At 33.9% G+C, this 24778-nt stretch overlaps 1 protein-coding gene across 3 annotated transcripts in view; it reads left to right on the plus strand.

The window, feature by feature from the left end:
- The window catches only part of RANBP17 (RAN binding protein 17), a 313431-nt gene that overhangs the window by 39073 nt on the left and 249580 nt on the right, over positions 1 to 24778 (plus strand). For all 3 annotated transcript variants that reach the window (XR_005528980.1, XM_039235738.1, XM_039235739.1), the window contains 2 exons: positions 523 to 695; positions 2728 to 2921. Coding sequence is in view for 2 of the 3 variants with exons in the window: in XM_039235738.1 (XP_039091669.1) it covers positions 523 to 695; positions 2728 to 2921 (367 nt within the window). In the remaining variant the exon portion in view is untranslated. The remainder of the gene's footprint in view (positions 1 to 522; positions 696 to 2727; positions 2922 to 24778) is intronic.

Consider the following 24778-nt stretch of genomic DNA (forward strand, 5'->3'; position numbering starts at 1 on the left):
TTACTAAAAATAGTTATTCTAGGGTTTTAGGTAACGGTTCATTGTAACATATTTTATAATAAACATTTAGAGGCTATCTGAATATGTAATAATTGAAGAATGACTTTATAAGCTGTAGTAAAATTTATGTGAAGAAATAAAAGACATTTTAAAGATTTTTTTTGGAAAAATTCTTTTTATATGTTGGGGGGGATCTTTAAAACCACATTTTCCTCGTGATATGAACTCTGAAAAATATCATGGAAAGAAAATTAGGAGGAAGTACACCAACATTTTAATAGTGATCATCTATTGGATTGGTAGAATAATGAGAGATTATTGGTTTCTTCTTTATGCTCTTTTGAATTTACAGAATATACTATGTTAAATGTTCATTGGTTATATGATCAGAATAAAAGTTAATCTTAAAGTCTGTGTTTAGTAATTTTTTTAAAAAATCTGTGTTTAATAATTCTGTCTTTGTAATTCTTAATTTTAGGAAGATATGTCATTTTAAATAACATTTGCTTTATTTCTTTGTAGCATTGGGAATTTGCTCCCAACAGTGTTCATTATTTATTAACTCTGTGGCAAAGGATGGTAGCATCAGTTCCTTTTGTGAAATCAACTGAGCCCCACTTATTAGACACTTATGCACCAGAAATCACGAAGGCCTTTATCACTTCTCGGTTGGAATCTGTTGCCATAGTTGTGAGGTATTGAAAACTAAATGTTTCTGTTGTATTTTTATCTTTTGCATCTTGGAATTTTAAAAATTTGAGGTATAATTTACCTAGTGTGAAATCACCCTTTTTAGTGAATAGATTTATGACTTCTGACAAGTGTATACAGTTGTGTAACTACCATTATAGTCAAGATAGAGAATAGTTTCATCAACCCAGAACGTTCTTTTGTGTCCCTTTTGTAGTCAGCCCTTTCTCCACCCTCAGCCTCTGGCAGTTACATATTTGTTCTATTTTCCTGTAGGTTTTGCCTTTTTAGAATGTCCTATAAATTAAATCACATAGTATGTGTCCTTTTAGATCAGCTTCTTTATCGTGACACTGTGCATTTGAGATTCCTCCAGTGTTACGTCAGGAGTTCTTAAAATTTATTGCTGAATAGTGTTTCATTTCCTGGATATATCACAGTTTGTTTATCCATTCACCCATTGATTGGGTTGTTCCCATTTTTGTCAATTATGAATAAAACAGCTGTAAACATTCCTGTGCAGTTTTTTGTGTGAACATATGTTTTTATTTCTCTTGGGTAAATATGGAGGTAGGAGATTTCTGGGTTGCATGGTAAGTATATCTTTTACTTTATAAGAAACTGCCAAACTGTTTTTCAAAGTGTCATTCCCACCAGCAATGTATGAGATGTAATTGCTTTTTGTTCTCATCAGCACTTGATATTGTCAGCTTTTTTAAATTATAGTCATTCTAATAGGTGTGTAGTGGTACCTCCTTTTGGGTTTAGCTTACATTCTCTTAATGACCAATATTATTTACCATTTGTATATATTGTTTTATAAAGCAGCTGTTAAAATTTGTTGCCCCTTTTTTAAATTGGGTTGTTTATTATATTGAGATATGAGAGGTCTACATATAAGGTCACACATCTTTTTATTGTATGTGTTTTATATATTAATTTCCAGTCCATAGCTTGCCTTTTCATTTCCTTCAGAGTCTTGCAAAGAGCAGACGTTTTAGAGTTAAATGAAGTTCAATTCATCCTTTATTTTTTCTTCTACAAGTTTTATAGTTTTAGAATTTACATTTACTTCTATGAGCCATTTCGAGTTAATTTTTATATATGATACGAGATAGCTTGAAGTTAGTTTTTGTTTTTTGTTTGTTTTTTATGGATGACCAATTATCCCAACATCATGTGTGGAGAAAAGACTATTTCTTCTTCATTGTATTGCCTTTATACTGTTTTCAAAAATTAATTGACCACATATGTGTGTTTTCTGGACTCTGTTCTCATGAATCTATGTATTTTTCCTTCTCTCAATATCCTGTCTTGAATACTGTAGCCCTATAAGCTTTGAAATCAGGTAGTGTGAGTCTTTTACCTTGGTTTTCCCGTTTCACAACTGTTTTTGGCTGAAAGAGCCTTTGCTTTCCCATGTAAACTTTAGAATCATCTTGTCAGTATCTACCAAAAAAAAAAAAAAATCCTGCTGACATTTTGATTTGGATTGCTTTAAATTTGTACATTTATCTAGGGGAAGAATTGATACCTCAGCAGTATCAGGTCTTTCAGTCAATAATCATGTTTATCTTTTGATTAATTTAGTTCTTTTGTGATTTCTTTGCTCAGTGTTGTGTGGTATTAAGCCTTCAGATTTTATCTGTGTTTAATTAGGTTTAATTAATTAGATTTTTTCTGGTTCCTTTGCAAGGTGCAGTTTTTTAAATGTCAATTTCCAATTGTTCATTGTTAGTAATGCAGTTGAGTTTTTTATATTGACCCTGTATGCTAGAGCCTTGGGAAACTCCTCTGTAAGAAATCGTAACTTCTGTTTATGGTTTCTTTGGGATTTTTCATGTGTATAATCATGTTGTCTTCAAATATAGATATTTTATTTCTTACTGTCCAATCTGTTCGTCTTCTTTTTCTTTATCCATGATGGAATTTTTATTTAACATAAAGTTTATTTGTAGTGAATAGAAACATATCACACTTAAAGAAGATATATCACATTCTAATGTTGGCCACGAACTTGTTCTTATGTATTTGCAGAGATCATTTAGATGATCCACTGGATGACACCGCTACTGTGTTTCAGCAGCTGGAGCAGTTGTGCACTGTCAGCAGATGTGAATATGAAAAGACGTGCACTCTTCTTGTACAGTTGTTTGACCAAAATGCGCAGAATTACCAAAAGCTTCTTCATTCAGCTTCTGTGATAACTGTGGACATGGCAATTCAGGAAGGTCAGTAAACTTTGTATGACTATCTATGTTGTCATGTTGAATTTCAAGTAGCTTCATTAATCACCTTGATAATTTTACTGCAAATTATTTTTATGTATTTCCCCCAATTCCTAGTCCTCTAATAAGCCATTAATTCTGTTACACTGGGTATTTTGGTTGCTTAGTGGTTAATTTTCAGTTCTCATTTATAAGATACATGGGAAGTATTTCTCTGGAATCAGTATCAAGGAAGGAAAACTGATCATGGTATTTGAGTAGACTTCATTAAGTTGTAACAATCTTTTAACTAATCATGTTTTCTTCTTTGCTATAGTTGACTGCAAATTCAGAGCCCAATTTCATTAAAAAATTATATAAGACCTCATTATGGTTTTGCATTTGTGTATTAGCCTTCACCATGGCTTTAGTTTACTATTACATTTGGAATTCCTCACTTCCCTCATTATTTTTCTTTAATCCTTTATTGAAGGACGATTTATTTATTTCTGACTGTCCCTTTAAATCCTTTCAGGAACATAGCAGGGAATAAAATTAAGTAAATATATTTTTCACATTTAAAAAAAATGAAATGAATATGGGACTGGAACTGACTTTATACATTTCTAAAAGAAGACACTTTAATTATGGTTCCAGAATTTTTTTTTTTTTTTTTTTATGCTTGTTCCTTTTATTGTTTTGGAAAGTGAGTAGTAAGGGATAATAGTCAAACTCACTTTCAGTGATTTCCTATCTAAATTCTTTTTAAAAAATTGTTTAAAAGATTATCTTTTACATTTACATAATATCTTCTTAAAATTCCTTTTATTACCAGTGTTTGGTTTTGGTTTTTGGGTCACACATTAAAAAATTGCTGACGGACTACATAGTGGAGTAGTTAACTCTACTTCAAATAATCTCTTAAGATCTCATTATTTATAAATTAAATTGAGTAGCAATATTTTTGCAGCATTTTAGTCTTCATGATTGATTTCTTCCTTCAGAGTCTTCCAAATTATTAAATATTAAATACATACAAAAGGTTATGTGTGTATGTTGAGACATAGTGACTAGCAGTAACAAACACCATCACACAGCTTAAAGAGTAGGTCAGTATCTGTATCTTTGTTTTCCCGTTGTTTCTCTGTCCAAATCTATCCTTTCTGCCAGCAGGAAATACTTGGAATCTTGAATTTTGTTTATCAATTAGTGCCTTTTATTATTCATAGTATTACTGCATGTGTGTGTATACATATATATATTCTGAAAATAATTCATGGTTTTGCAAATTTCTGAACCTTATACAACTGGAATGAAACTGTATTCTACAACTCACTCTATTTTTCTTTCTTAGTATTGCATTTATGAGGGCTTGTGTTGATGCTATGACTATAGTTTCTTCATCTGCACTGCCACTATTCTTTTGTTTGAATATACCAAATTTATTTATGCATTTTCTTGTCAGTAGATATTTGTATTTTTTGTTTTTTGCTAATACAGAGTGCTGCTGTAAAGATTGTTATGTATATCCATTACATAATTTCAGTAGAATGATGCCAAACTAGTTTACAGTGTGATTTCCTACTTTCCTTCCCACCCACCCTGAGCTAGATCTTTGCCAACACCTCATTATGTTAGACTTAAATTTTTACCAGACTAGTTTAGGTAATATACCTCATGAGAAGTTTAGTATTGTTTTATGCTTGTTGACTGTTATTTGTGTCATTATCAATGATGTATATATTTACAGTTTTTGTTTATTTTTCTCCTCACCATTTGGATTATTAGTTTTTCTTTTACTGCTTGAACTCTTTGTGTGTTTTTGATGCTAACCCTTTAGTTATTTGAATTGTGAATATTGTCCCTAAGTTTGTGATCTGCCTTTACACATCACTTTAATGTGGCTATTCTCTTATTTATTTTCAAAGTTTCTCTATGTATACACAACTATGAATTTATAAATTCTTATTCCTCTTTGTTTTCTCAGGATGTGGTATACACCCTTAATATTCTACTCTTGATTTTTCTTTCATTTAACAGTGTACTTTATGGCTATTTTCAAATGTAGAAAATACTTAATTTCTTATAGATGCATAATATTTTATTTTTTTACTGTATCATTATTTAATCATTCCCTCTACCATTGAAAGCCATTGGAGTTATTTTTCATCTTCAGCTATTCAAATTAATGCCATATAGATTAACCAGGTATATATATCATTTTGCATGTATGCAGGTTTATATAAAAGATAAATTTTATATAATTTTATATAATTTGCCCTGTTGGATAAAAGGGTAAATATTTATAACTTTTGTAGTTATTCCCAAATTACTCTTGGAAAGGTTATGTCAATTTACTTGACCACCAGCTGGCTATCTATGGGGGTGTTTCCATATTGCCTTCACAGGATAATTTTACCGGGCCTTTGAAATTCTTAGCTATTCTGTAGGTGAAAAATGGTTGCTCAGTATAATTTAACATTCTCATATCAGTGCAGTTAGGCATTATTTAAATTTATTTAAGACTGTTTAGTCTTCTTTTTCTGTAATCACCTATTGACTTCTTTGCTGTTTTTTCTTATTGGGTTGTTAGTCCTTACTTTTCTCCCTAATTTTTTTAAGAGCTCTTGATATTTTAGAAAAATGAGCTCCTTGTCTGTGATAAGAGTTGCAAATACCTTTTTCTTTTCTTTCTTTCTTTCTTTTTTTTTTTAAGTGTACGGTTTGATGAATTGAACAGTTATTCATAGCCATGAACTATGAACTATCACCACATTCAAGACAGAGAGCGTTTCCTTCACTCCAAAAAATTTCCTCGTGCCTTTAGATACCATTCCCTGACTCTCGATGAAGGAACCACTGGTTTCTGTAAACTGTGGTTTGTCTCTTTTAGATTTTTGTATAAATGGAATCTAGCAATTAGTAGTCTTTTGTGTTTGACTTTGCATAGCAAGTTTTTGACATTCAAATATATTTGTATATTAATATTTTGTCCCTTTTTATTGCTGCATAGTATTCCATAGTATGGTTTTACCATAGTTTGTCTATCCACTGTGTGATAGGCATTTGAGTTCCACTTTCAATTTTGGAGGCTCTTATGAATAATGGTGGTATGAACATTTGCAGACAAGTCTTTGTATGTACTTAAAGTTTTTATTTCTCTTGGGTGAATACCTAAGACATATTGGTGGGTCATGTGAGAAATGTACATTTAATATTACAGGATACTACTGTATTGTTTTACAAAGTGTACCATTTTCCATTTTCATTAACAATGTATGAATTTCATTTGCTCCACATTTGCATCTTGATTTGGTATTGTCTTCTTAACCTTAGCCACTCTACAGGGTATCTAATAATGTATCGTTGTGGTTATAATTTGCACTTTCCTCATATTTTACAGTGCTATGCTTTTTGGCCATTCATATATTTTCTCTTATGAAATATTTATTCGTATTTCTTGCCTATTTTTAAATTAGATTGTTCTCTTATATGTATTCTTATTGGAATTGTATGACTTATATATTCTGTATATAATTTCTTTTTCACGTATATGTTTGTAAGTATTTTTTCTCTGTCATGTGTCTTTAACTGTTCTTCAAAGAGCAGAAGTTTTAAATGTTGACGACCTACCTTTTCAACTTTTTCTTTCTGGCTTTTGCTTTTTGTATTTAAGAAATCCTGTGCAATGCAAGTCACAGAGATATTCTTTCTTCCAGAAGTTTAATAGTTTTAGCTATTATGTTTAAATCTGTGAACACCTGGGGTTAATTTTTGTGAATAGTGTGAGTTAAGGGTAAGGCTCCTTCCCCAACCCATACAGTTATACAGTTGTTCTAGCACCATTTGCTGAAACAACTTTCTTCTTTCCAACTGGTTTACTGTAACACTTTTGTCAAAAATCCATTGATTATAAAAGGCTAGGGTTTATTACTGGACTCTATTCTGTACCATTGAGCAATACATCTATCCTTATGTCAGTGTTATACTGTCTCGGTTACTGTAACTTTGTAAGTCTTGAAATCAGGCAACCTAAGTGTCTCATTCTTCTTTCTCACAAATAGTTGTGTCTGTCCTAGATCTTTTGCATTTCTTTATTAATTTTAGCATCAGCTTGTTAATTTCTTTAAAAAAATCTCACTAGAATTTGATTGGGATTGCCTCAATCTATGCATCGATTTGGGCCGTCTTCATAATATTGAGTCTTCCAGTTTGTGGATGTGATCTATTGCTCCACTTAGATAGGTGTCCCTTAATTTTCTTTGCAATGTCTGATTGCTTTTGGCACGTAGACATTAAAAAATGTTTCATTAAATTTATTCCTATATATTTTTGATGCTACCGTAAATTTTATAATTATTCTCTGCTGCTCTATACAACCAGAATTGGTTTTTGTCTTTGTGTCCTATGACTTGGCTAAATTTACTTATTCTAATAGCTTTTTTGTAGATTCTTTTGAATTGTTATGTAAGATCATGTCATCTGCAAATAAAGACAGTTTTATGTCTTGTCTTCAGGCCTTTTATTTCTTTTTCTTGCCCTATTCCACTGGTAGGACCTCTGGTACAATATTGAATAAAAGTGGTAAGAGTGGGTAGTCTGGCCTTGTTTCGGTTTGTACATATAAAGCATTGAGCCTTTCACCATTGAGTAGGATGTTATCTGTAGGTTTTAAAAAAGATATTCATAATTTTAAGGACTTTCCCTTCTATTCCTCTAGTTATTTATACTGAATGGTGCCTTGATTGTTTTTAATGCTTTTTATCCACCTATTCAAATGACCCATTCTTTTTCATTTTTTTTACTAATATAGTGAATTACATTGACTGATTTTTCTGTGTTAAACAGCTTTACATTCCCAGGGTAAATCCTATTTGGTTATTGTATAATGTTCCTTTATATAATGTTAGATTCTATTTGTAAAATATTTCTTATTTTACGTTGATGTTCATGTGGGATATTTATCTGTAGTTTTATTTTCTTGTGATGACTTGCCTGGTTTTGGTAACAGCGTAATACTGGACTCATAAAATGAGTCAGGGAGTGTTTCCTCTTCTTTCTTTATCTTCTAAAAGAGTTTGTGTATTGTTAATATTATTTCTTTATTCAGAGTTTGACGGAATTCACCAGCAAAGTCAGTGGGCCTAGAGGGTTTAGAATTACAAATTCAATTTTTTTAATTGATATAGGACTATTCAAATGATCTGTTTAAGTGCCTGATTTAGTCGTTTGTGTTTTTCAAGGACTTTATCGTACTTTAAAATTTATTGTAATAAGGTTATTTTTTAATATTGTTATTTTTTTAAAGTTTAGTAGAGAGAGATGAGTGTGAGTGAGAGAGAGAGAGAGAGAGAGAGAACATGAGTGGGGAACTGGCAGGAAGGTGGGGTGCGGGGGAGAGAATCTCAGGCAGGCTCCGTGCTGTCACTGGAGCCCAATGTGGGGCTTGATCTCACAAACCATGAGATTATGACCTGGGCAAAATCAAGAGTAGGTTGCTTAACCTACTGAGCCCCCAAGGCACCCTGTTATTATTCTTTTAGTGTCTGTAGGATCTGAAATGATTTTCCCTTCATTCTTTCTCTTTTAATTGAAGTATACTTAACATGCAATGTTATTAGTTTCAGGTGTACAACATAATGATTTGGTATTTGTATATAATGTGACATGATCATCATAGTAAGTCTAGCTAACATCTGTCATCATACATAGTTACAAAAGTATTTTCTTCTTGTGATGAAAACTTTAAAGATCTGGCTCTTAGCAGCTTCCAGATATGCAATACAGTATTAACTATAGTCAACATGTACATTGCATCCCTATGACTTAGTTTATAACTGGAATTTTGTAACTTTTGACCACATTCACCCATTTTACCCATCCATCTCTGATTCTTGATATTGACAGTTGTTGCCTTTTTTTTCTTTTCCCCTAAATGACCCAATTAGATATTTATCAATTTTGTTAGTCTTTTCAAATAACCAACTTTAAGTTTCATTGATTTTCTTGGTTCACTTTTTTATTTCATAAGTTATTTTAGCTTTGTTATTTTCTGCCCTATACAGTTTATTTCATTTGGTCTCTCCACCTCCCTGCCCATTTTTAGATAGAGATTTCATATCTTTGAGTTTTAGATTTTTGTATTTTTTAATAAAAACAAAGCTATAAATTTTATTGTTACGCATTGTTTTAGCTGCATCTCATGAATTTTGATGCTTTATTTTTATAATCATTTAGTTAAAAATATTTTCTATCTGCATTTCTTTGTTAATTCCTGGATTATTTGACAAGTGTATGCTTTTTATTTCAAATATTTGGGATTTTCTTAGTTGTCTTATTGTTACTGATTTCTAATTTAATTCTACCTTGGTCAAATATTATTTTGTAGGATTTCAAACTTTTTAAATTTATTGAGACTTGTTTTATGACCTAGCCTGTAGTGTGTCCTGGCATACATACCATGGCCAGTTGAAAATAATATGTACTTTACCATTTGGGAATAGCAACTTGTAAATAGAAATTAAGTCAAGATGGTTACTAGTGTTTTTCAGGTATTCTTTGTCTTTACTGATTTTTTGTTTTGTTTTGATGTGTTTCAATTATTTATAGAGAGAGGTATTATAATCTCCAGATATGATTGTGGAATTGGCTATACTACTTTTAATCGTCAATTTTTGCTTCTATAGAAGTAAGACATTTATAAGTATAGACATCTATAATTGTTCTGTCTTCCCTACTAATTGACTCTTTAATCTTGAAATGCATCTTATCAGATACTACCATAGCCAGTGCCTTCTTATGCTTTCCATTTACACAGTGTATCCTTCTCCATCCATTTACTTCCAATCTGTCTGTGTCTTCATATTTACAGGACATCTCTCTTAGACAGCATATCGTTCTTCCTTTTTAAAAAACCTATTCTGACCATCCTGTCTTGTAACTGGAATGTTTAGTCCGTTAACTAAATGGGGTGGAGGAGGACTGCGAACTCAATACCATGTGAACTATTTCCATAGAATGAGGTTCTTTATATCATACTGCTAGTCTGTAGTAAGGCTGCAGAGCGTGTGAGGTCTGACTTGAAAGTTGTTTCCTCCTCTCTGCCTACTGTTAAAGTCAAGTCAGACAGGTTTCTCTGTTGTCTTTGTCTGGGAAGGGCAGGTTTTCCCCCTCCAGTTTGTTTTTTTCACAAAGAATGAGTTTCTTGTTGGACTCCTCACACTGGGCATGCCCTAGGCTTTCCATTAGCCCTCAGGGAGAAACTCAAGTTCTCTAGTTGTTTCCATGCTTATGTCTCTAAATTTTAGCTCTCACATTTTTGGCCTTTGAGGATTTATTTTACTTTATCAGCTCAGAAGTACATTTGGTGCCTTTTGACAAATTGGACAGGTGCCGATGTAACATAAAGTGCACAGGCTGGATTTTCATCCCTCCTTGTCTTTTTAGACAAGTGTCTTTGTGTAGACAAGTGTCTTTAAGTGTCTTTGTGTAGCTGTGGTTGCCCTTTAAGCCTGTGTCGTGGTATTTTTAAAGTTTGTTTTTGTCTAATGTCTCAATGGCATCCCATATAGTACCTTTTCAGATTTGTTTTCTCCATTAATTCAGATTATGCTGTGTTATAGTTTGGTTTATATTTGGCCAGCTACCTATTAAATCCTATTTTTCTTTTTAGTTTATATCTCCAATAGTGTTTGCTTCTTTAATAGTAAAGAATTAGTAGTTTTCACTTCATTGTGGTCACCTTGATGCTCTGAAAGGCTTTTCAGCTACAAAACAGTCCGCTCCTGGAGAAATTTTTTAATGCATTTCTGGGCTGGAAATAAGTACATGAAGTTTTTGAGGTTCCTTCTCCTCCCCTCTGCTGCTCTGCACTCCTCTGTCCCCCCACCTCTTCTCATTATTTCTCTCTTTCTCTAAAAAAGCAATGAACTTTAACCAGAATGGGACTAGTCAACAGCAAACAAGAGCAAAAGGCAGTATTACTTTCAAAGGGAAATCATCAACAGCAATGATTAAATTGGTGGCAAAGCCTTAGGCCAGTGACAAAGCAGGTGTACTGAACTTAAGGTTCTTCTATTAAGTTGGACCCTTGAGAGGGGATAACGTGGTCCCAAATTGTTAGAGTCCCTTGGTGTCCAGCAAAATAATAAGTTAAAATCTTCTCTGACAAATAGCAACTATAATTTAGGGCCTTGAGAATCCTACAGATTAAGATCAACCAAATGAGTGTTCCTAATTTAAAAAATAATGAGCACACAAATAATGAAACAGGACATCATGAATGAGCACTAAATGTTAGAAACAATAAATTATATATTTGATTTGGACCTACCTGAGGACTTAAGATATTAGAATTGGATAGGAATATAAAATAATTCTGTATGAAATGTGTAAAGAAATAAAAAAATAGAATCACAGATGAGCAAAAATGATGATGAAAAATGACCAGGCAGACTGAAGAAGACAAGTAAAATCTTTATTACTGAAGAAAAATTTTTGTGATCTGAAATTTAATGGATGCATTAAACAGTAAGTTAGATCTAGCTGAGAAAAGAATTCACAAACTGGCAGTTGGGTTTGAAGAAATTTTCAAGAATGTGGGGAAACAAGGAAAGTGAGAAAACTAAAAGTGAAATTAAAGGATGGGATAGAATTCCATGATTTCAAAGTCAGTCCCAGAAAAACAGAGAAGAGAAAATGGATCAGAGACAGTAACCGAAGATTCTCTAGTCAGAGTTTTTCTGGATGAAGACATGAATCCATCGGTAGAGCAAGCCCAACACTTACCAGCCCAAAACAGAAAAACAGCATTTTAAGTCCAACTACATAGTCTCAAAGACAGAAAATCTCAAAAGCAGCTTGAGAAGTGTGAAATAGACTGGTGAACTCACTTTTCAACAGTAAAAATGTAAGCCAGAAGATGGTAGAATTTTATTTTTTAAGAATTGTGGCAAAATAACAACAATCCTGTAATTACGTTAGCTAAAGTATCTTTCAAGAACAAGGATGAACAAAAGATTTTCTACCCACAGAAAACCAGGAATGGTTTCTACCAGTAAATCTTTGCTGAAGTTCTTCATTAAAAGTTTTCATCAACAAAATGAAAAAGTAACCTACCCAAGGAGAGAAGATATTTGCAAGGAGAGAAGATATTTGCAAACATACATCTGATGAAAGGTTAATATCCAAAATAACACTCAGCAACAACAGGTACGTCAAAAGGTGGTCAGCATCACTAAACACCAGGGGAAAGCAAATCAAAACCACAATGAGAGACCACCTCACACCTGTTAGAATGGCTTTTACCTAAAAGACCAGAGAAAACAAGTGTTGACAAAGATGTAAAGAAAAGGCAACCATTGTACACCACCGTTAGGAATGTAAATTGGTACAGCCACTATGGAAAACAGATGGTAGTTCTCAAAAAATTAAAGATCAAGCTATGATATGATCCAGCAGTTCTACTTCTGTATATTTACTCAAAGAAAACAAAAACACTAACTTGAAAAGATAATCTACAACCCCGTATTTATTGCAGCTTTGTTTATGGTCGCCAAGACATAGAAGCAATCTAAATGTCCATTGATGGATGAGTGGAGGAAAAATGTGGTGTGTGCGTATGCGTGTGTGCGTGCATGTGCGTGTGTATAAAATGAAATGTTATTCAACCATAAAAAAGAACAAAATCTTGCCATTTGTGACAGTAAAGATGGATCTTGAGGACATTATGCTAAGTGAAATAAGTCAGAGAAAGATGAATAACCATATGATCTCACTTATATATAGAATCTGAAAGTAAAACAACAAAAATCAGGACTTATAGATACTGAGAACAGATTGGTGATTGCTAGAACAGGGGAGTGGAGAGTGGGCAAAATGGGTAAAGGTGGTCAAAAGATACAAACTTATAGTTAAAAAATAAATAAGTCATGGGGATGTAATGGACAGCATGGTGACCATAGTTAGTAGTAGTACTGTATTGTATATTTGAAAGTTTTTGAGACAGTAGATCTTAAAAGTCCTCACCATACAAAAAGTTGGTGACTGTGTGAGGTGATGGATGTTAACTAGACCTATTGTAGTAATTGTTTCCTAATATATACAAATATCAAATCATTATCGTTTACACTTACAGCTAATGTCAATTGTATCTCAGTTTTAAAAAGCTGAGCAAGTTATTTGTATATAAAGCAAGTCTCAACAAATTTCAATCAGATAACATCAGAGAGTCCACATTGTTATTAACTTGCAATTAAAACTAAATGGCAAAAATAATAAATAATAAACAAACTCCATACACTTGGGTATACTTCTAAGGCAGGCAGGATACCATTTTACTCCCAGTAAACTGGCAAAAGTAGCAAATCGTACAGGAGAATGTAGATCAAAGGAATTCTTATATACTTATAGGAGGAGTATAAAGTAAATCAACTGGAAATGGGTTGGAAATCAATTTGGTTGTATTTTGCAGAGTGGAATATTTTGACTCCCTGCTGACCGGGCCCTTCCACTCTTAGGTATGTCCTCTAGAAAATCTCTTCTACACACGAGGACATGGGTGAAAATATTCATGCTCTAATTGTTCCTAAAGACACAAAGTGGAAACAGCTCAAATACTCATAAACATGAAAACAAACAGATCATAATGGTTATACAATACAGTATTATATAACAATAAAACTAAATGAAGTACAGGTATACTTATGATGAATGTCAGAGATAGGATAGCTAGTGAAATTAAGCAATTCTCAAGAAACTGTGTATAGTATGAAACACTTAAGAAAGCCCCAAACAAGAGAGACTAAAAATATATTGTTTAGGAATATATGCGTAAGTAGTAAAATAAGAAAGAAAAGTCAAGAGAATAATAAGCATCAAATACAGGATGCTGGTTCCCTCTAGGGCGGCAGGTAAGAGGATAGGCTAGGGGAGGGGTATGGGGTAGGTGTGACAGTATTGGTGAAGCTTTGGTTCTTAAGTTGGATAGGGAGTTCACTGGTGTTTGTTTCATTATACTTCATATCCATTACATATAGCTTCATATATATCAAATATATTACAATGTAAAAAGATTTAGATATAAAATCAAATACCTGTTTGCTTACAAAAGGGTACCCAATGAAAGTATAACTGTTCTGAGATACAGGAATGGAATTAACGTCAGTGTAATAATTTATTGATATTAAATAGATGTATCTCGAATGAAGTCAGGCCTTGACTAATTCTTGATTAATATAATATAAATTCAAGGAGTTTTTATCATAGGATATACTATGTATTTTTAATAATATTTCAGAGTCTAATGCTCAGTACATAGAAAATTTTTAACATTTGTTTCCTTGCTTTCTTTTGTTTTCTTGATCAAAAAGTCAGTGGGAAGGAATCTGCTTTTAAAGATATCTCTGGTCTACTTAAAAATGATTGTTTTAGGGGCACCTGGGTGGCTCAGTCGGTTGGGCATCCGACTTCGGCTCAGGTCATGATCTCACGGTTCGTGGGTGCGAGCCCCGCGTCGGGCTGTGTGCTGACAGCTAGCTCAGAGCCTGGAGCCTGCTTCAGATTCTTGTCTCCCTCTCTCTCTGACCTTCCCCTGCCCATGCTGTCTCTCTCTCTCTCAGAAATAAATAAAACATTTCAAAAAATTATTGTTTTATATTACAAAAAATGCCTAATGTGCCTCTAGTTTATACCATTGTATGTAGCAGTATTCAATTTCTTTTGTGCAGACTAAACACTTCAGTTAGTGTTGAACAAAGAAAATTATATGCTCTCGTTATGTGTGCTTTAATTTAGATGCTTAATGGCTTTTAATGTTACAAAATAAGTTTATTATTATATTATGATCTCATTTGTATTATATTGTCTTGCTCTTCCATATTTGTGATGATATGGTCTTGGTTTACGAAAACAATAATCCCTAAGAAATAGGTCATTAACAGTAGTTAACGATTACTTGTGATCTATGGTAATGACTGATTTCTTTGGGATTATTGCAGTTATAAACCATAATTACAGATTATTACAGCAATAATTATTTTGTTAAAGGAAAAAATGTTCTGTGCTTGAACAGCTGCTAAAACAAGTGCCCTGAACATTTCAGAATAAATAGAAAAATGGAAAATTATAATGGAAATTTAGTCTCATTATAAAGATGAGATTCAGAACAAATTTATAGATATGAAACTCGTGTATTGGATATTTAAATTTCTGAATGTAATTTCGATTTATGGATTTACATGGTTCTTTAAACTTTGTGGACAGAATTCTGTAGCCAAAGTAACATTTATTATTTTGAATTTTGTCAGCCTAAAATTGTTGAGGTTTAGGGTAAGGATGTGTATGAGAAATACCACTTCTCATTCAGTCAAATATGAAAATTATCTTTGATAGCTTAATAATAATGCCCTTATATTTCATTGTTGATTTCTAACACTAATCCTAATTTATTCAGGCAGTGGTCGTTAAGTCTAAGGGTTAAGAAATGCCTGCTTAGTTGTTTGTTGTATAATAGAAGTCACTGTTTCCTAAAATAAGGAGAGTAAAGTAACATTCTATTTTTCCTCTGAATAAACAAACTTCCATTCAGGATTTACTATAATTTCAGAAAAAAAAAATGCTCACAATTGATCTCATGCTATTTTTTGCATAGAATTTTTTGATATACAAGCCTTAATTTTTTCAGTCACAGAATAAAAGGAATTAAACAATAAAGAATTTAAATTTGAGAAATCCATGTCCTGTATTTAGTATCTTTTATCTTTCTTTTATTGGACAGTGCTACTCATCAACTGCATTGAAGAAATCATTTAAAAATTTTTTTTAATAGTTTATTGTCAAGTCGGATTCCATATAACACCCAGTGCTCATCCCCACAAGTGCCCTCCTCCATGCCCATCCCCCTTCCCCTCCCCCCCACATCCATCAAGAAGAAATCATTTTTTCCCTTTATCGGTCTCTCGGTTCAATCCTTTAGGCATGGATTCTCTCCCTTCCCACTCTTCCCCGGACACACACCTATTTAGTTATATCCCTATGGCAGAACATGCCACATAGAGAAGTACATGAATGTGTTTTACTTGGAAATTATTTTTTCACTTTACAGTTTTTTGCTTGTTTGTTTCACAAACGGCATTAAGAAAGTATATGTGACTAATGGTAACTAGCTTTAATTGGCACAAGCCTCTTTGGCAGAGAGGAAAAGATCTTAAAAATTCTTATATATTGTATGACTTAATTTTCTTGAGCAGCTTCTAAAGTAAAACTCAGAATGAATATATACGTGTAGCATTGGTATGTTTTGGGTTTTGTAGGTTTGATGTAGAAAATTTTCTAAAATGGGAAGGCTATTTTATAATCATAATAATAATATAGTAATAATAGCCAACATGTACTGAGCACTTATAGCGAGCATTATTATGAGCACTTTATATGCACAATATTATTTAGTGTTTGTCACAAGCCTGAGAGCCAAGTGTAAGTATCACCCTCATAATTATAGATGAAGGGATTAAATCCAAAAGAAATTAAGTAGCTAGCATTATAAATAGTAGAAGCAGGATTTGAACCCAGCCTATGGTCTTGGTAGCTAAAATGTACTGCCCTCATCTTTTAATATTGGTATTTCAACAGAGAGAGATAAAAACTACATGCATGAGGAATTCTTTGACTATTTTCAAGTAGGCTTGTTTTTATCAAGAGCTAGTAGGCAAATGTTTCTGAATTTACATTAGTGATAAACTCCCAAAATAAGTTTGCTTATTTTAAGTTCACCTGTTCAACCCATACAATTTCATGTGTCACATATACTTGGTTTTATTGTGGGCAGTTTGGGAATCAAAGGAAGCATGAAGGACCCTAGACATGATCCCAAAGGCAGATGCAATCTCATCTGTGATTAAAATTTGGAGATAGAAAAAATTCGGGAGTAGGAATTAAAATGTGTTAAATAAAAACTCGAGAGATTCTTGGATCGTAAGATATTGTTGGATCATCATGGTCCAGCTAATTGTCAGCTGTGGTGTTTGAGTATTCCCTGTCATCAGTCTTGAGAGGAAGTAGTATCTCCTAATGGTATGAGAATGAACTCTTAGAACCCCGTTTTCCGTATTGGAACCATAACTTTGCAGTACTTAATAGGAATATTTGTGATGATAAATAAATATAAATATAGGTAATAGATAATGTTTAGAACATTGCCTAGTGCATGGAAAATACCATATAAATGTTTGCTTTATTTTTAGTAATAGTCAAGCTTGCTTTAAGAAAAACCAGTATCTAGGGACACCTGGGTTGCTCAGTTGGTTGAGCCTCTGATTTCGGCTCAGGTCATGATCTTGTGGTTTATGGGTTTGAGCCTCGCCTTGGGCTCTGTGCTGACAGCTCAGAGCCTGGAGCCTGCTTCAGATTGTGTCTCCCTCTCTCTCTGCCCTACCCCCACTCATGCTCTGGCTCTTTCTGTCTCTCTCTCTCTCTCTCTCTCTCTCAGAAAGTGAATAAACGTAAAGAAAAAAGTAAAACAAGTATCTGTGGCCTGGGTAGCTCAGTTGGTTGAGTGTCTGACTCTTGATTTCAGCTCAGGTCATGATCCACGTTGTGAGATTGAGCCCTATGTCAGGCTGGGCACTGTGGAGCCTGCATAAGATTCTCTCTCTCTGCCCCACTCTGCTTCTCTCCTGTTTGTGTTCTCTGTCTTAAATAAAAATCAAATAAATAAAAATGAACAAATAAATGAAAAACCAGTCTCTGAGAACCTAAATTGATAAAACACATAAAGAAGATTATTATGTATACTTAAATAATATTTTTCATTTTGAAAAAAATTTGTAGCATGATATTTTTTAAATAATGACTCCCATTGGGTAGGTAAATTATTACACTGCATTCGCCGAAAATTATGCTTGCAGTGTTTCAGATTCACATCCATTACTCAAAATGCATATGTCTCGTGCACAGTTGCAGCATAATCTATTAATAATGACCTCGGTAAGATTCTGAGAAATACAGTCAAATCTCCTTATTCAGAATTTATGATCTGTAAAGTTGCTGTGAACACTGGATTAGCAAATATTAAACCATTCTTTCTAGGGTAGATACGGGGTTAGATTCCTGCAGCCCCTGGTCACAACATTTTCTTCGGCTGATACACATATAACCTTGTTTTATATGGGTTCCTGTCTTAAAACACTTTGTTTAATGTAGATTGTTGATTCATTAACATTGTACTCTTAGCCAAAATCCGTAGCGCTCGTGCCTGGGTGAAGCTTATCTAACACAGGTATTTTCTCTGAGGCACATAACAGACTTTTTTTCACATAGGACGACTATGCGACACTTCACTATTCTTGGGGGTATTTTTAAATAGTAAAATCACCAACAGAAAGCGCAAATTTGGGTACAAAAATGTTGGGCACCAAAAAGGCCATGAAAGAATACTTACTTGCTTGCAGTATGAAAGATGAAATAAGAAAGCAAAGTGTTGCTTTGTTTTACCAAAGCTTGGAATGTACAGATTTTTTTTGTTGTCCACTTACACATGAATGGTCACAAGTATTTTCGGAGTTACAAGTAAACTTTAGCAAGATGGCCAATTTTCAGATAAGAGAATCTGCAAATGATGAAGATAGACTTTATTACATCTTGACTGAGTATGCTTTGAGAAGAAATTGCTTTTGTTTTATTTAAGCAGTAAAAATATAATTACCATTAACATTCATTTTTAGTAAGGAATTCTACATTTTAATGTTTACTAAATTGGTAGTAAAATGTTAACTTGTTCTCGCCTGTTTCATGGTTTCTTTTCTATGTAATGATTTCTTAATCCAGTAACCCATGTCTCTTGATAACTTACAGTGTGCCAGCACTGCTTTGGGCTCTGGAAATGCAATAAACAAATAATAATAATAATAATAATAATAAGTTATGCAGTTGATAGTCTGTTGGAATAGACTGGTAACAAAGCAAGATAAATAAGAAAAATATACATTATACTAGAAAGTGATAAGTACTAAAAATAAGAACAATGAAGCAGAGAAGGAGGGTATGAAATGTTGGCAGATTATGTTCTAGTTATCTCTTACCAAAACTTAGTGGCTTATCAAATAACAATAATTTTATTATCATCTCTCACTGTTCTCTGGTATTCCTATGTCTCAGGTGGACGATTCTCATTTGGGATCTTTTAGGCATTGTAATCAGGTGACAGCTGCCATTGTAGTCACCTGAATGATTCTTTACTCACAAGTCTGGTATCTGGGCTGGAGTGTTTGGTGAATAGTCTCTCGTTGGGCATTTGTCTCACTGCATTGCTAGCTTGGGCCTCCTAATAGTGTGGTGTTCTCAGGGTATGTGGTCTTTTTACATGGTGATTGGCTTCCCCAGTGTGAAATCCCCTAAGAGACTGGAAGAAGCTGCAGGTTCTCTTAACCATCTCTTAACCATTAAAGACTGGAATAATGTCACTTCCACCATTTTCTTTTGGTCAAAGCAGTCACAGTCCAGCCCCCACTTAAAAGAATTGGAAGAATAGACTCCACTTTTTGATGGCTTGTGTATGCATGGAGAGAAGGAATTGATGATGATTGTCTGGAAGATGTGCTATGTACACTAGGTATTGAGAGTTGATAGGGTGGCTACAGGAAGTCTTACTGAGAAGGTAAATACAAAGTGAGGCTGGTCAGCATGGTTGTATCTTTCTCCAGTTATATTAAGCTGTGTAAGTATAGGCAAAGACTATGTAGGGAATTGGATTTAAACAGTCAGGGATTGTAAGATGAGTGTGTCAGAGCAAGAGAGGAATTGAAGTGGTATGCAAGGCAGAGATTATAATGACTGAGCATAGAACTGAAGCTAGGTAAGCAGAGTAGAAAAGACATGAAGCTTGTAAGAGACCGAAAAAACTAGTAGAACAAATAAGAGGTTAGCAAAGTTGCAGGATACAAGATCAATAAAAAATGAACAATGTGTCTGTATGCTACCAATTAATCAAAAATGAAGATAAGTTCAGGTAAAATAGCATCAAAAACAATAAATTACTTAAGCATAAGTTTTTTTTAAAAAAAAGGTAAGACTTATATACTGACCACTATAACCATTGTTGAAAGAAATTAAAGATCTCACTATGTGGAAAGACATCTGTGGTCATGGATCAGAACACTTGATACTGGTAAGATGACAGTATTCCTCATATCGACCTACAGACTCAGCACAATCTCTGTTAAAATCCCAGCTGACTTCAGCACGAGAATTGACACTCTGATCCTTAAAATCATAAGGAAATCCAGGAGACCCAGAATATTCAAAATAACTTGAAAAGCAATGTTTAAGGACTTACACATCCTGATTTCAAAATTTATTAAAAAGCAAATGTAATCAAGATAGTGGCATTGGCATAAAGATAGACATCAGAATTGTGAAATATAATTGAGAGTCCAGGTATAAATCCTTCAGTGTATACTGAATTGCTCTTTGATAAGAGTGGCAAATTCAATTCAATGACAAAAGAATAAATTTTTTTGACAAATGGTGCTGGGACAGCTGGATACCACATGCAAAGCATAAGACCGATATCTGTCACCATACACAAAAATTAAGTAAAATAAATCATAGACCTAAATGTAAGAGTTAAAACTCTGAAACTCAGAAGAAAACATAGGAGTAAATCTTCATGACTTTGGGTTGGGCAGTGGTTTCTTAAATGTGATACCAAAAGCTGAAGTGATAAAAGAAAAATTCAAAATTTTGGGTACATCAGAATTAAAAATCTCAGACTGTTTCAAAGGATACCATCAAGAAAGTGAAAACACAACCCAGAAAATGGGAGGAAATATTTGCAGGTTTTGTATCTGATAAAGGACTTGCGTCTACAGTATACAAATAACCCTTACAGGTCAATAATAAAAAAGATAAATAGCTCAATTTAAAAATGAGCAAAAGATTTAAACAGACTTTTCTCCAAACAAGACATGTAAATGGCCAGTAAGCATATGTGAGGATGGTCAGCATCATTAGTCGTCAGGGAAGGACATATTAAAATTACAGGATACCATTTCACACTCCCTAGGATGGGTATAATCAAAAAGATAATAGCAACTGTTGGTAAGGGTAATGCTGCTTTAGAAAGCAGTTTGGCCACTTCTCCAAATGTTAAACATATATGTATCATATGACTTAGTCATTCCACCTCTAGGTATACCCAAGAGAAATTATCCACATAAAAGCTGTGCACAAATTTTCATAGCAGCATTATTTTTTTAAGTATTTAAATTCTCATTAGATGATATACAGTGTAATATTAGTTTCCGGTATACAATAGTGTTTCAGCATGTGCATACAACACCTGGTGCTCATCACAAGTGTATTTCTTAGTCCCATCACCTATTTCACGCGCACGCACGCGCGCACACACACACACACACACACACACACACACACACCACCTTCCCTCTAGTAATCATCAGTTCTCTATTGTGGAGTCTCTTTCTTGGTTTGCCTCTCTTTTTTCCCCCTTTTGCTCACTTGTTTCTTAAATTCCACATGCGTAAAATCGTGGTATTTGTCTGACTGACTTATTTTACTTAGCATAATATTCTGTAGCTCCATTCATGTCGCAAATGCAAGATTTCATCTTTTTTAAGTTTTTAATGTTTATTTACTTTCGAGAGGAAGAGAGGGAGAGACAGAGGCATGAGCAGGGGAGGGGCAGAGAGAGGGAGACACAGAATCCAAAGCAGGCTCCAGGCTCTGACCTGTCAGCACAGAGCCCAACATGGGGCCTCGAACTCATGGACCTTGAGATCATGACTTGAGCTGAAGTCAGACGCCTAACTGACCGAGCCACCCAGATGCTCCAAGATGTCATTTTTTTATAGCTGAGTAATATTCTGTTTTTTATATATATACATATATATAAATTCTATATATATATATATATACACCAAGACACTTGAGCTGTTTCTATAAATAAGCAGCATTATTTTGAAAGTCAAAAGGTAGAAACAATCCACATGCCCATCAGCTGATATATAGATGAATAAAATGTGATATGTCCAACAATGGAATTTTTTAAAAATATAGTTGATACACAGTGTTCGTTAGTTTCAGGTATACAACATAGTGATTCACCTTGTCTATACATTATGGTATCCTTACCATGAGTGTAGTTACCATCTGTCACCATACAATGCTATTATAGTGTCATTGTCTATACTATACTATACTATATATAGTATATATATAGTATAGTATGTACTATTCTATACTATAGTATCATTGACTGTCATCCCTACAGTGTGCCTTTTATTTTCATGACTTATTCATTTCATAATTGGAAGCTTATTTTTCCCCCTCCCATTCACCCATTTTGCCTGTCCTTCAACACCTCCCACCCTGGCAACCATAAGTTCAAACAATGGAGTGTTGTTTGGCTATAAAAAATGAAGTACCAATATAACTACAACATGGATGATTTTTGAACACATTATGCAAAGTGAAAAAGATAGTTACAAAAGCCACATATCATGTGATCTGTTGATATGAAATGTCCAGAATGGGAAAAATCTTAGGAGACATAAAGTAGATTAGTAGTTGCTTAGGGATGGGGTTGAGGTTGAGGGGTATGGAGTGGAATTTCTTTGGGGAGAGACAAAATGTTTTAAAATTAGGTTGTGGTGGGACCACCTGGGTGGCTCAGTCGATTAAGCATCTGACTTTGGCTCAGATCACGATCTCACGATTTGTGGGTTCGAGCCCCACATCAGGCTCTGTGCTGACAGCTAGCTCAGAGCCTGGAGCCTGTTTCAGATTCTGTGTCTCCCTTCTGACCCTTCCCTGCTCACACTATCCCTCTCTCTCTCTCTCTCTCTCTGTCTCTCAGAAATAAATAAAACTTTTTAAAAAAATTAAAATTAGGTGGTGGTGGTGGTTGTACAACCATGTGAATTTATTTAAAAACATTGACTTGTATAAGTGGGTTAAATGTATGGCATGTGAATTATATTTCAGTAAAGTTGTCAAAAAAAAAAAAAAAAAAAAGAAAGTGATGGGTTACTGGAGACTCCCAGTAGAATGAAGGGTTGTTGGTGTTGGGAGATTCATCTATGTACATGTTGAAGTCACTACTGATTATTATAGAAATCTTGTTGGAAAGAGTGACAGCAAGCCAGGAATGAACACCTTCAAAAAGTAAGGGAAAATAACCTGAGGGTGAGTAGATCACTGCAACCAGAAAGGGTATTTGGTAGTATAATTTGATGACTTAAGAAGTAAGCTGAGTGCTTTTATGATGGAGGGAGTATGTTTGGAAGTAGAAGTCAGGAACATCAAAACACCTACTCCATGTTGTAGGCCTGAGATACAAGAAGTATGGAAAAGAAATCACTTGAGAGGACCCACAGAAGAAGTAGGGTCATCAGGGGATAGTGTATGTTACTAATAGACTTTTATGTTAATCATAAAACAATTTTGAATACATACGTAACTTTTCTTAGTACCTTCAGCTTCCTAGATGGACTTTTTGTTCTGTTGTTTTTAAAAAATTAATTATCTGTATCTTGAGGCTTGAGTCTGTTTTATGAGTTACTTGATCAAATTAGTGTTTTGTTCTCCTGTTGAATCTGTTTCACATTATTAATGTCCAGGGCTGCATAATTGGCCCTATTCTGATTTATTCATTGTCATTATAATACAATAGGGGATGTGGATATTTGCCAGGTTATATTTCTAACTTACTGGAAGTTTGTCACCTCAATAGGCTGATGTCTCTCTAGAAGTTAGAGGGAATGGATCAGTTGTAGAGTAATGATGGCTAGTATTCATGGGAATATAGAAAGAATGTGCTCTTTTTCTACATGTGTTTATCCTTCCTAAGTCTTCCAACAGGCAAAGACAGCCGTAAGACTATTCAGATCAATACCCTGTGAAAAATACTTCGGTTCACTTGAGAAGGTTTCTCAATACAGAAACATAATTGATTTTGGTATTATGAAATAGCCTGGTCAACTTTGAAGAATTAGTCTCTAAGAATAGCACAAAATTTCTTTTTAGCAAGATAATTGGTATGTTGTTAATTATTCATAAAGATCTTAAAAATTTTGGAGAATCTGATACATAGATCAGTGAATCTAAGTTGTAAAATGATGTGCCATAAATAAAAATCATTCAATAAATACCTCCATTTCTGAATTACTCAATTTTGGCTGCCTCAAAATAAGATTTGTGAAAACTAGATGCCCTGCGTGCCACTGTTGTAGCTAGTTAAGCCCTTGCTGGTATTACCCATGAAGTTAATTTTGTTGTCAGACTGTGATTTCAATGGTGACAATCTTGGATTTTAAAAAGTTATGCTTAGGGGCACCTGGGTGGCTCAGTCGGTTAAGCATCCGACTTCGGCTCAGGTCATGATCTCGCGGTTTGTGGGTTTGAGCCCCACGTCGGGCTCTGTGCCGACAGCTCAGAGCCTGGAGCCTGTTTCAGATTCCGTGTCTCCCTCTCTCTCTGACCCTCCCCTGCTCCTGCTGTCTTTCTCTCTCTCAAAAATAAATTAAAAACATTAAAAAAAAGTTATGCTTAAAATACAAAGGCAATACATTTATTACCATTTATTAGGTTCAAGCAGGGACAATACTAAAATTGATCAAACTGGTATTATCATGACATTGACCATGTCTGCGTCAGTGATCAGAAAAGATTCTGGTCATTGGATCATATTAGTACTTACTTACAGCCCTGTTTCTACACATTACTTTAGGCATCTTGTTAATCAAATTTAGTTTTAATCGTTAAGTCTTCACAGTAGATATTATTTTCTCCATTTTTCAAATGAAAACTTTAATGAGTAAAGGGGTAAGTAACTTATGCAAGACCACATAGCAAATTGTTCGATCTGG

The sequence above is a fragment of the Hyaena hyaena genome, unplaced genomic scaffold (assembly GCF_003009895.1).
Source record: "Hyaena hyaena isolate Hyena2069 unplaced genomic scaffold, ASM300989v1 scaffold_102, whole genome shotgun sequence".
NCBI classification, from domain to species: domain Eukaryota; kingdom Metazoa; phylum Chordata; class Mammalia; order Carnivora; family Hyaenidae; genus Hyaena; species Hyaena hyaena.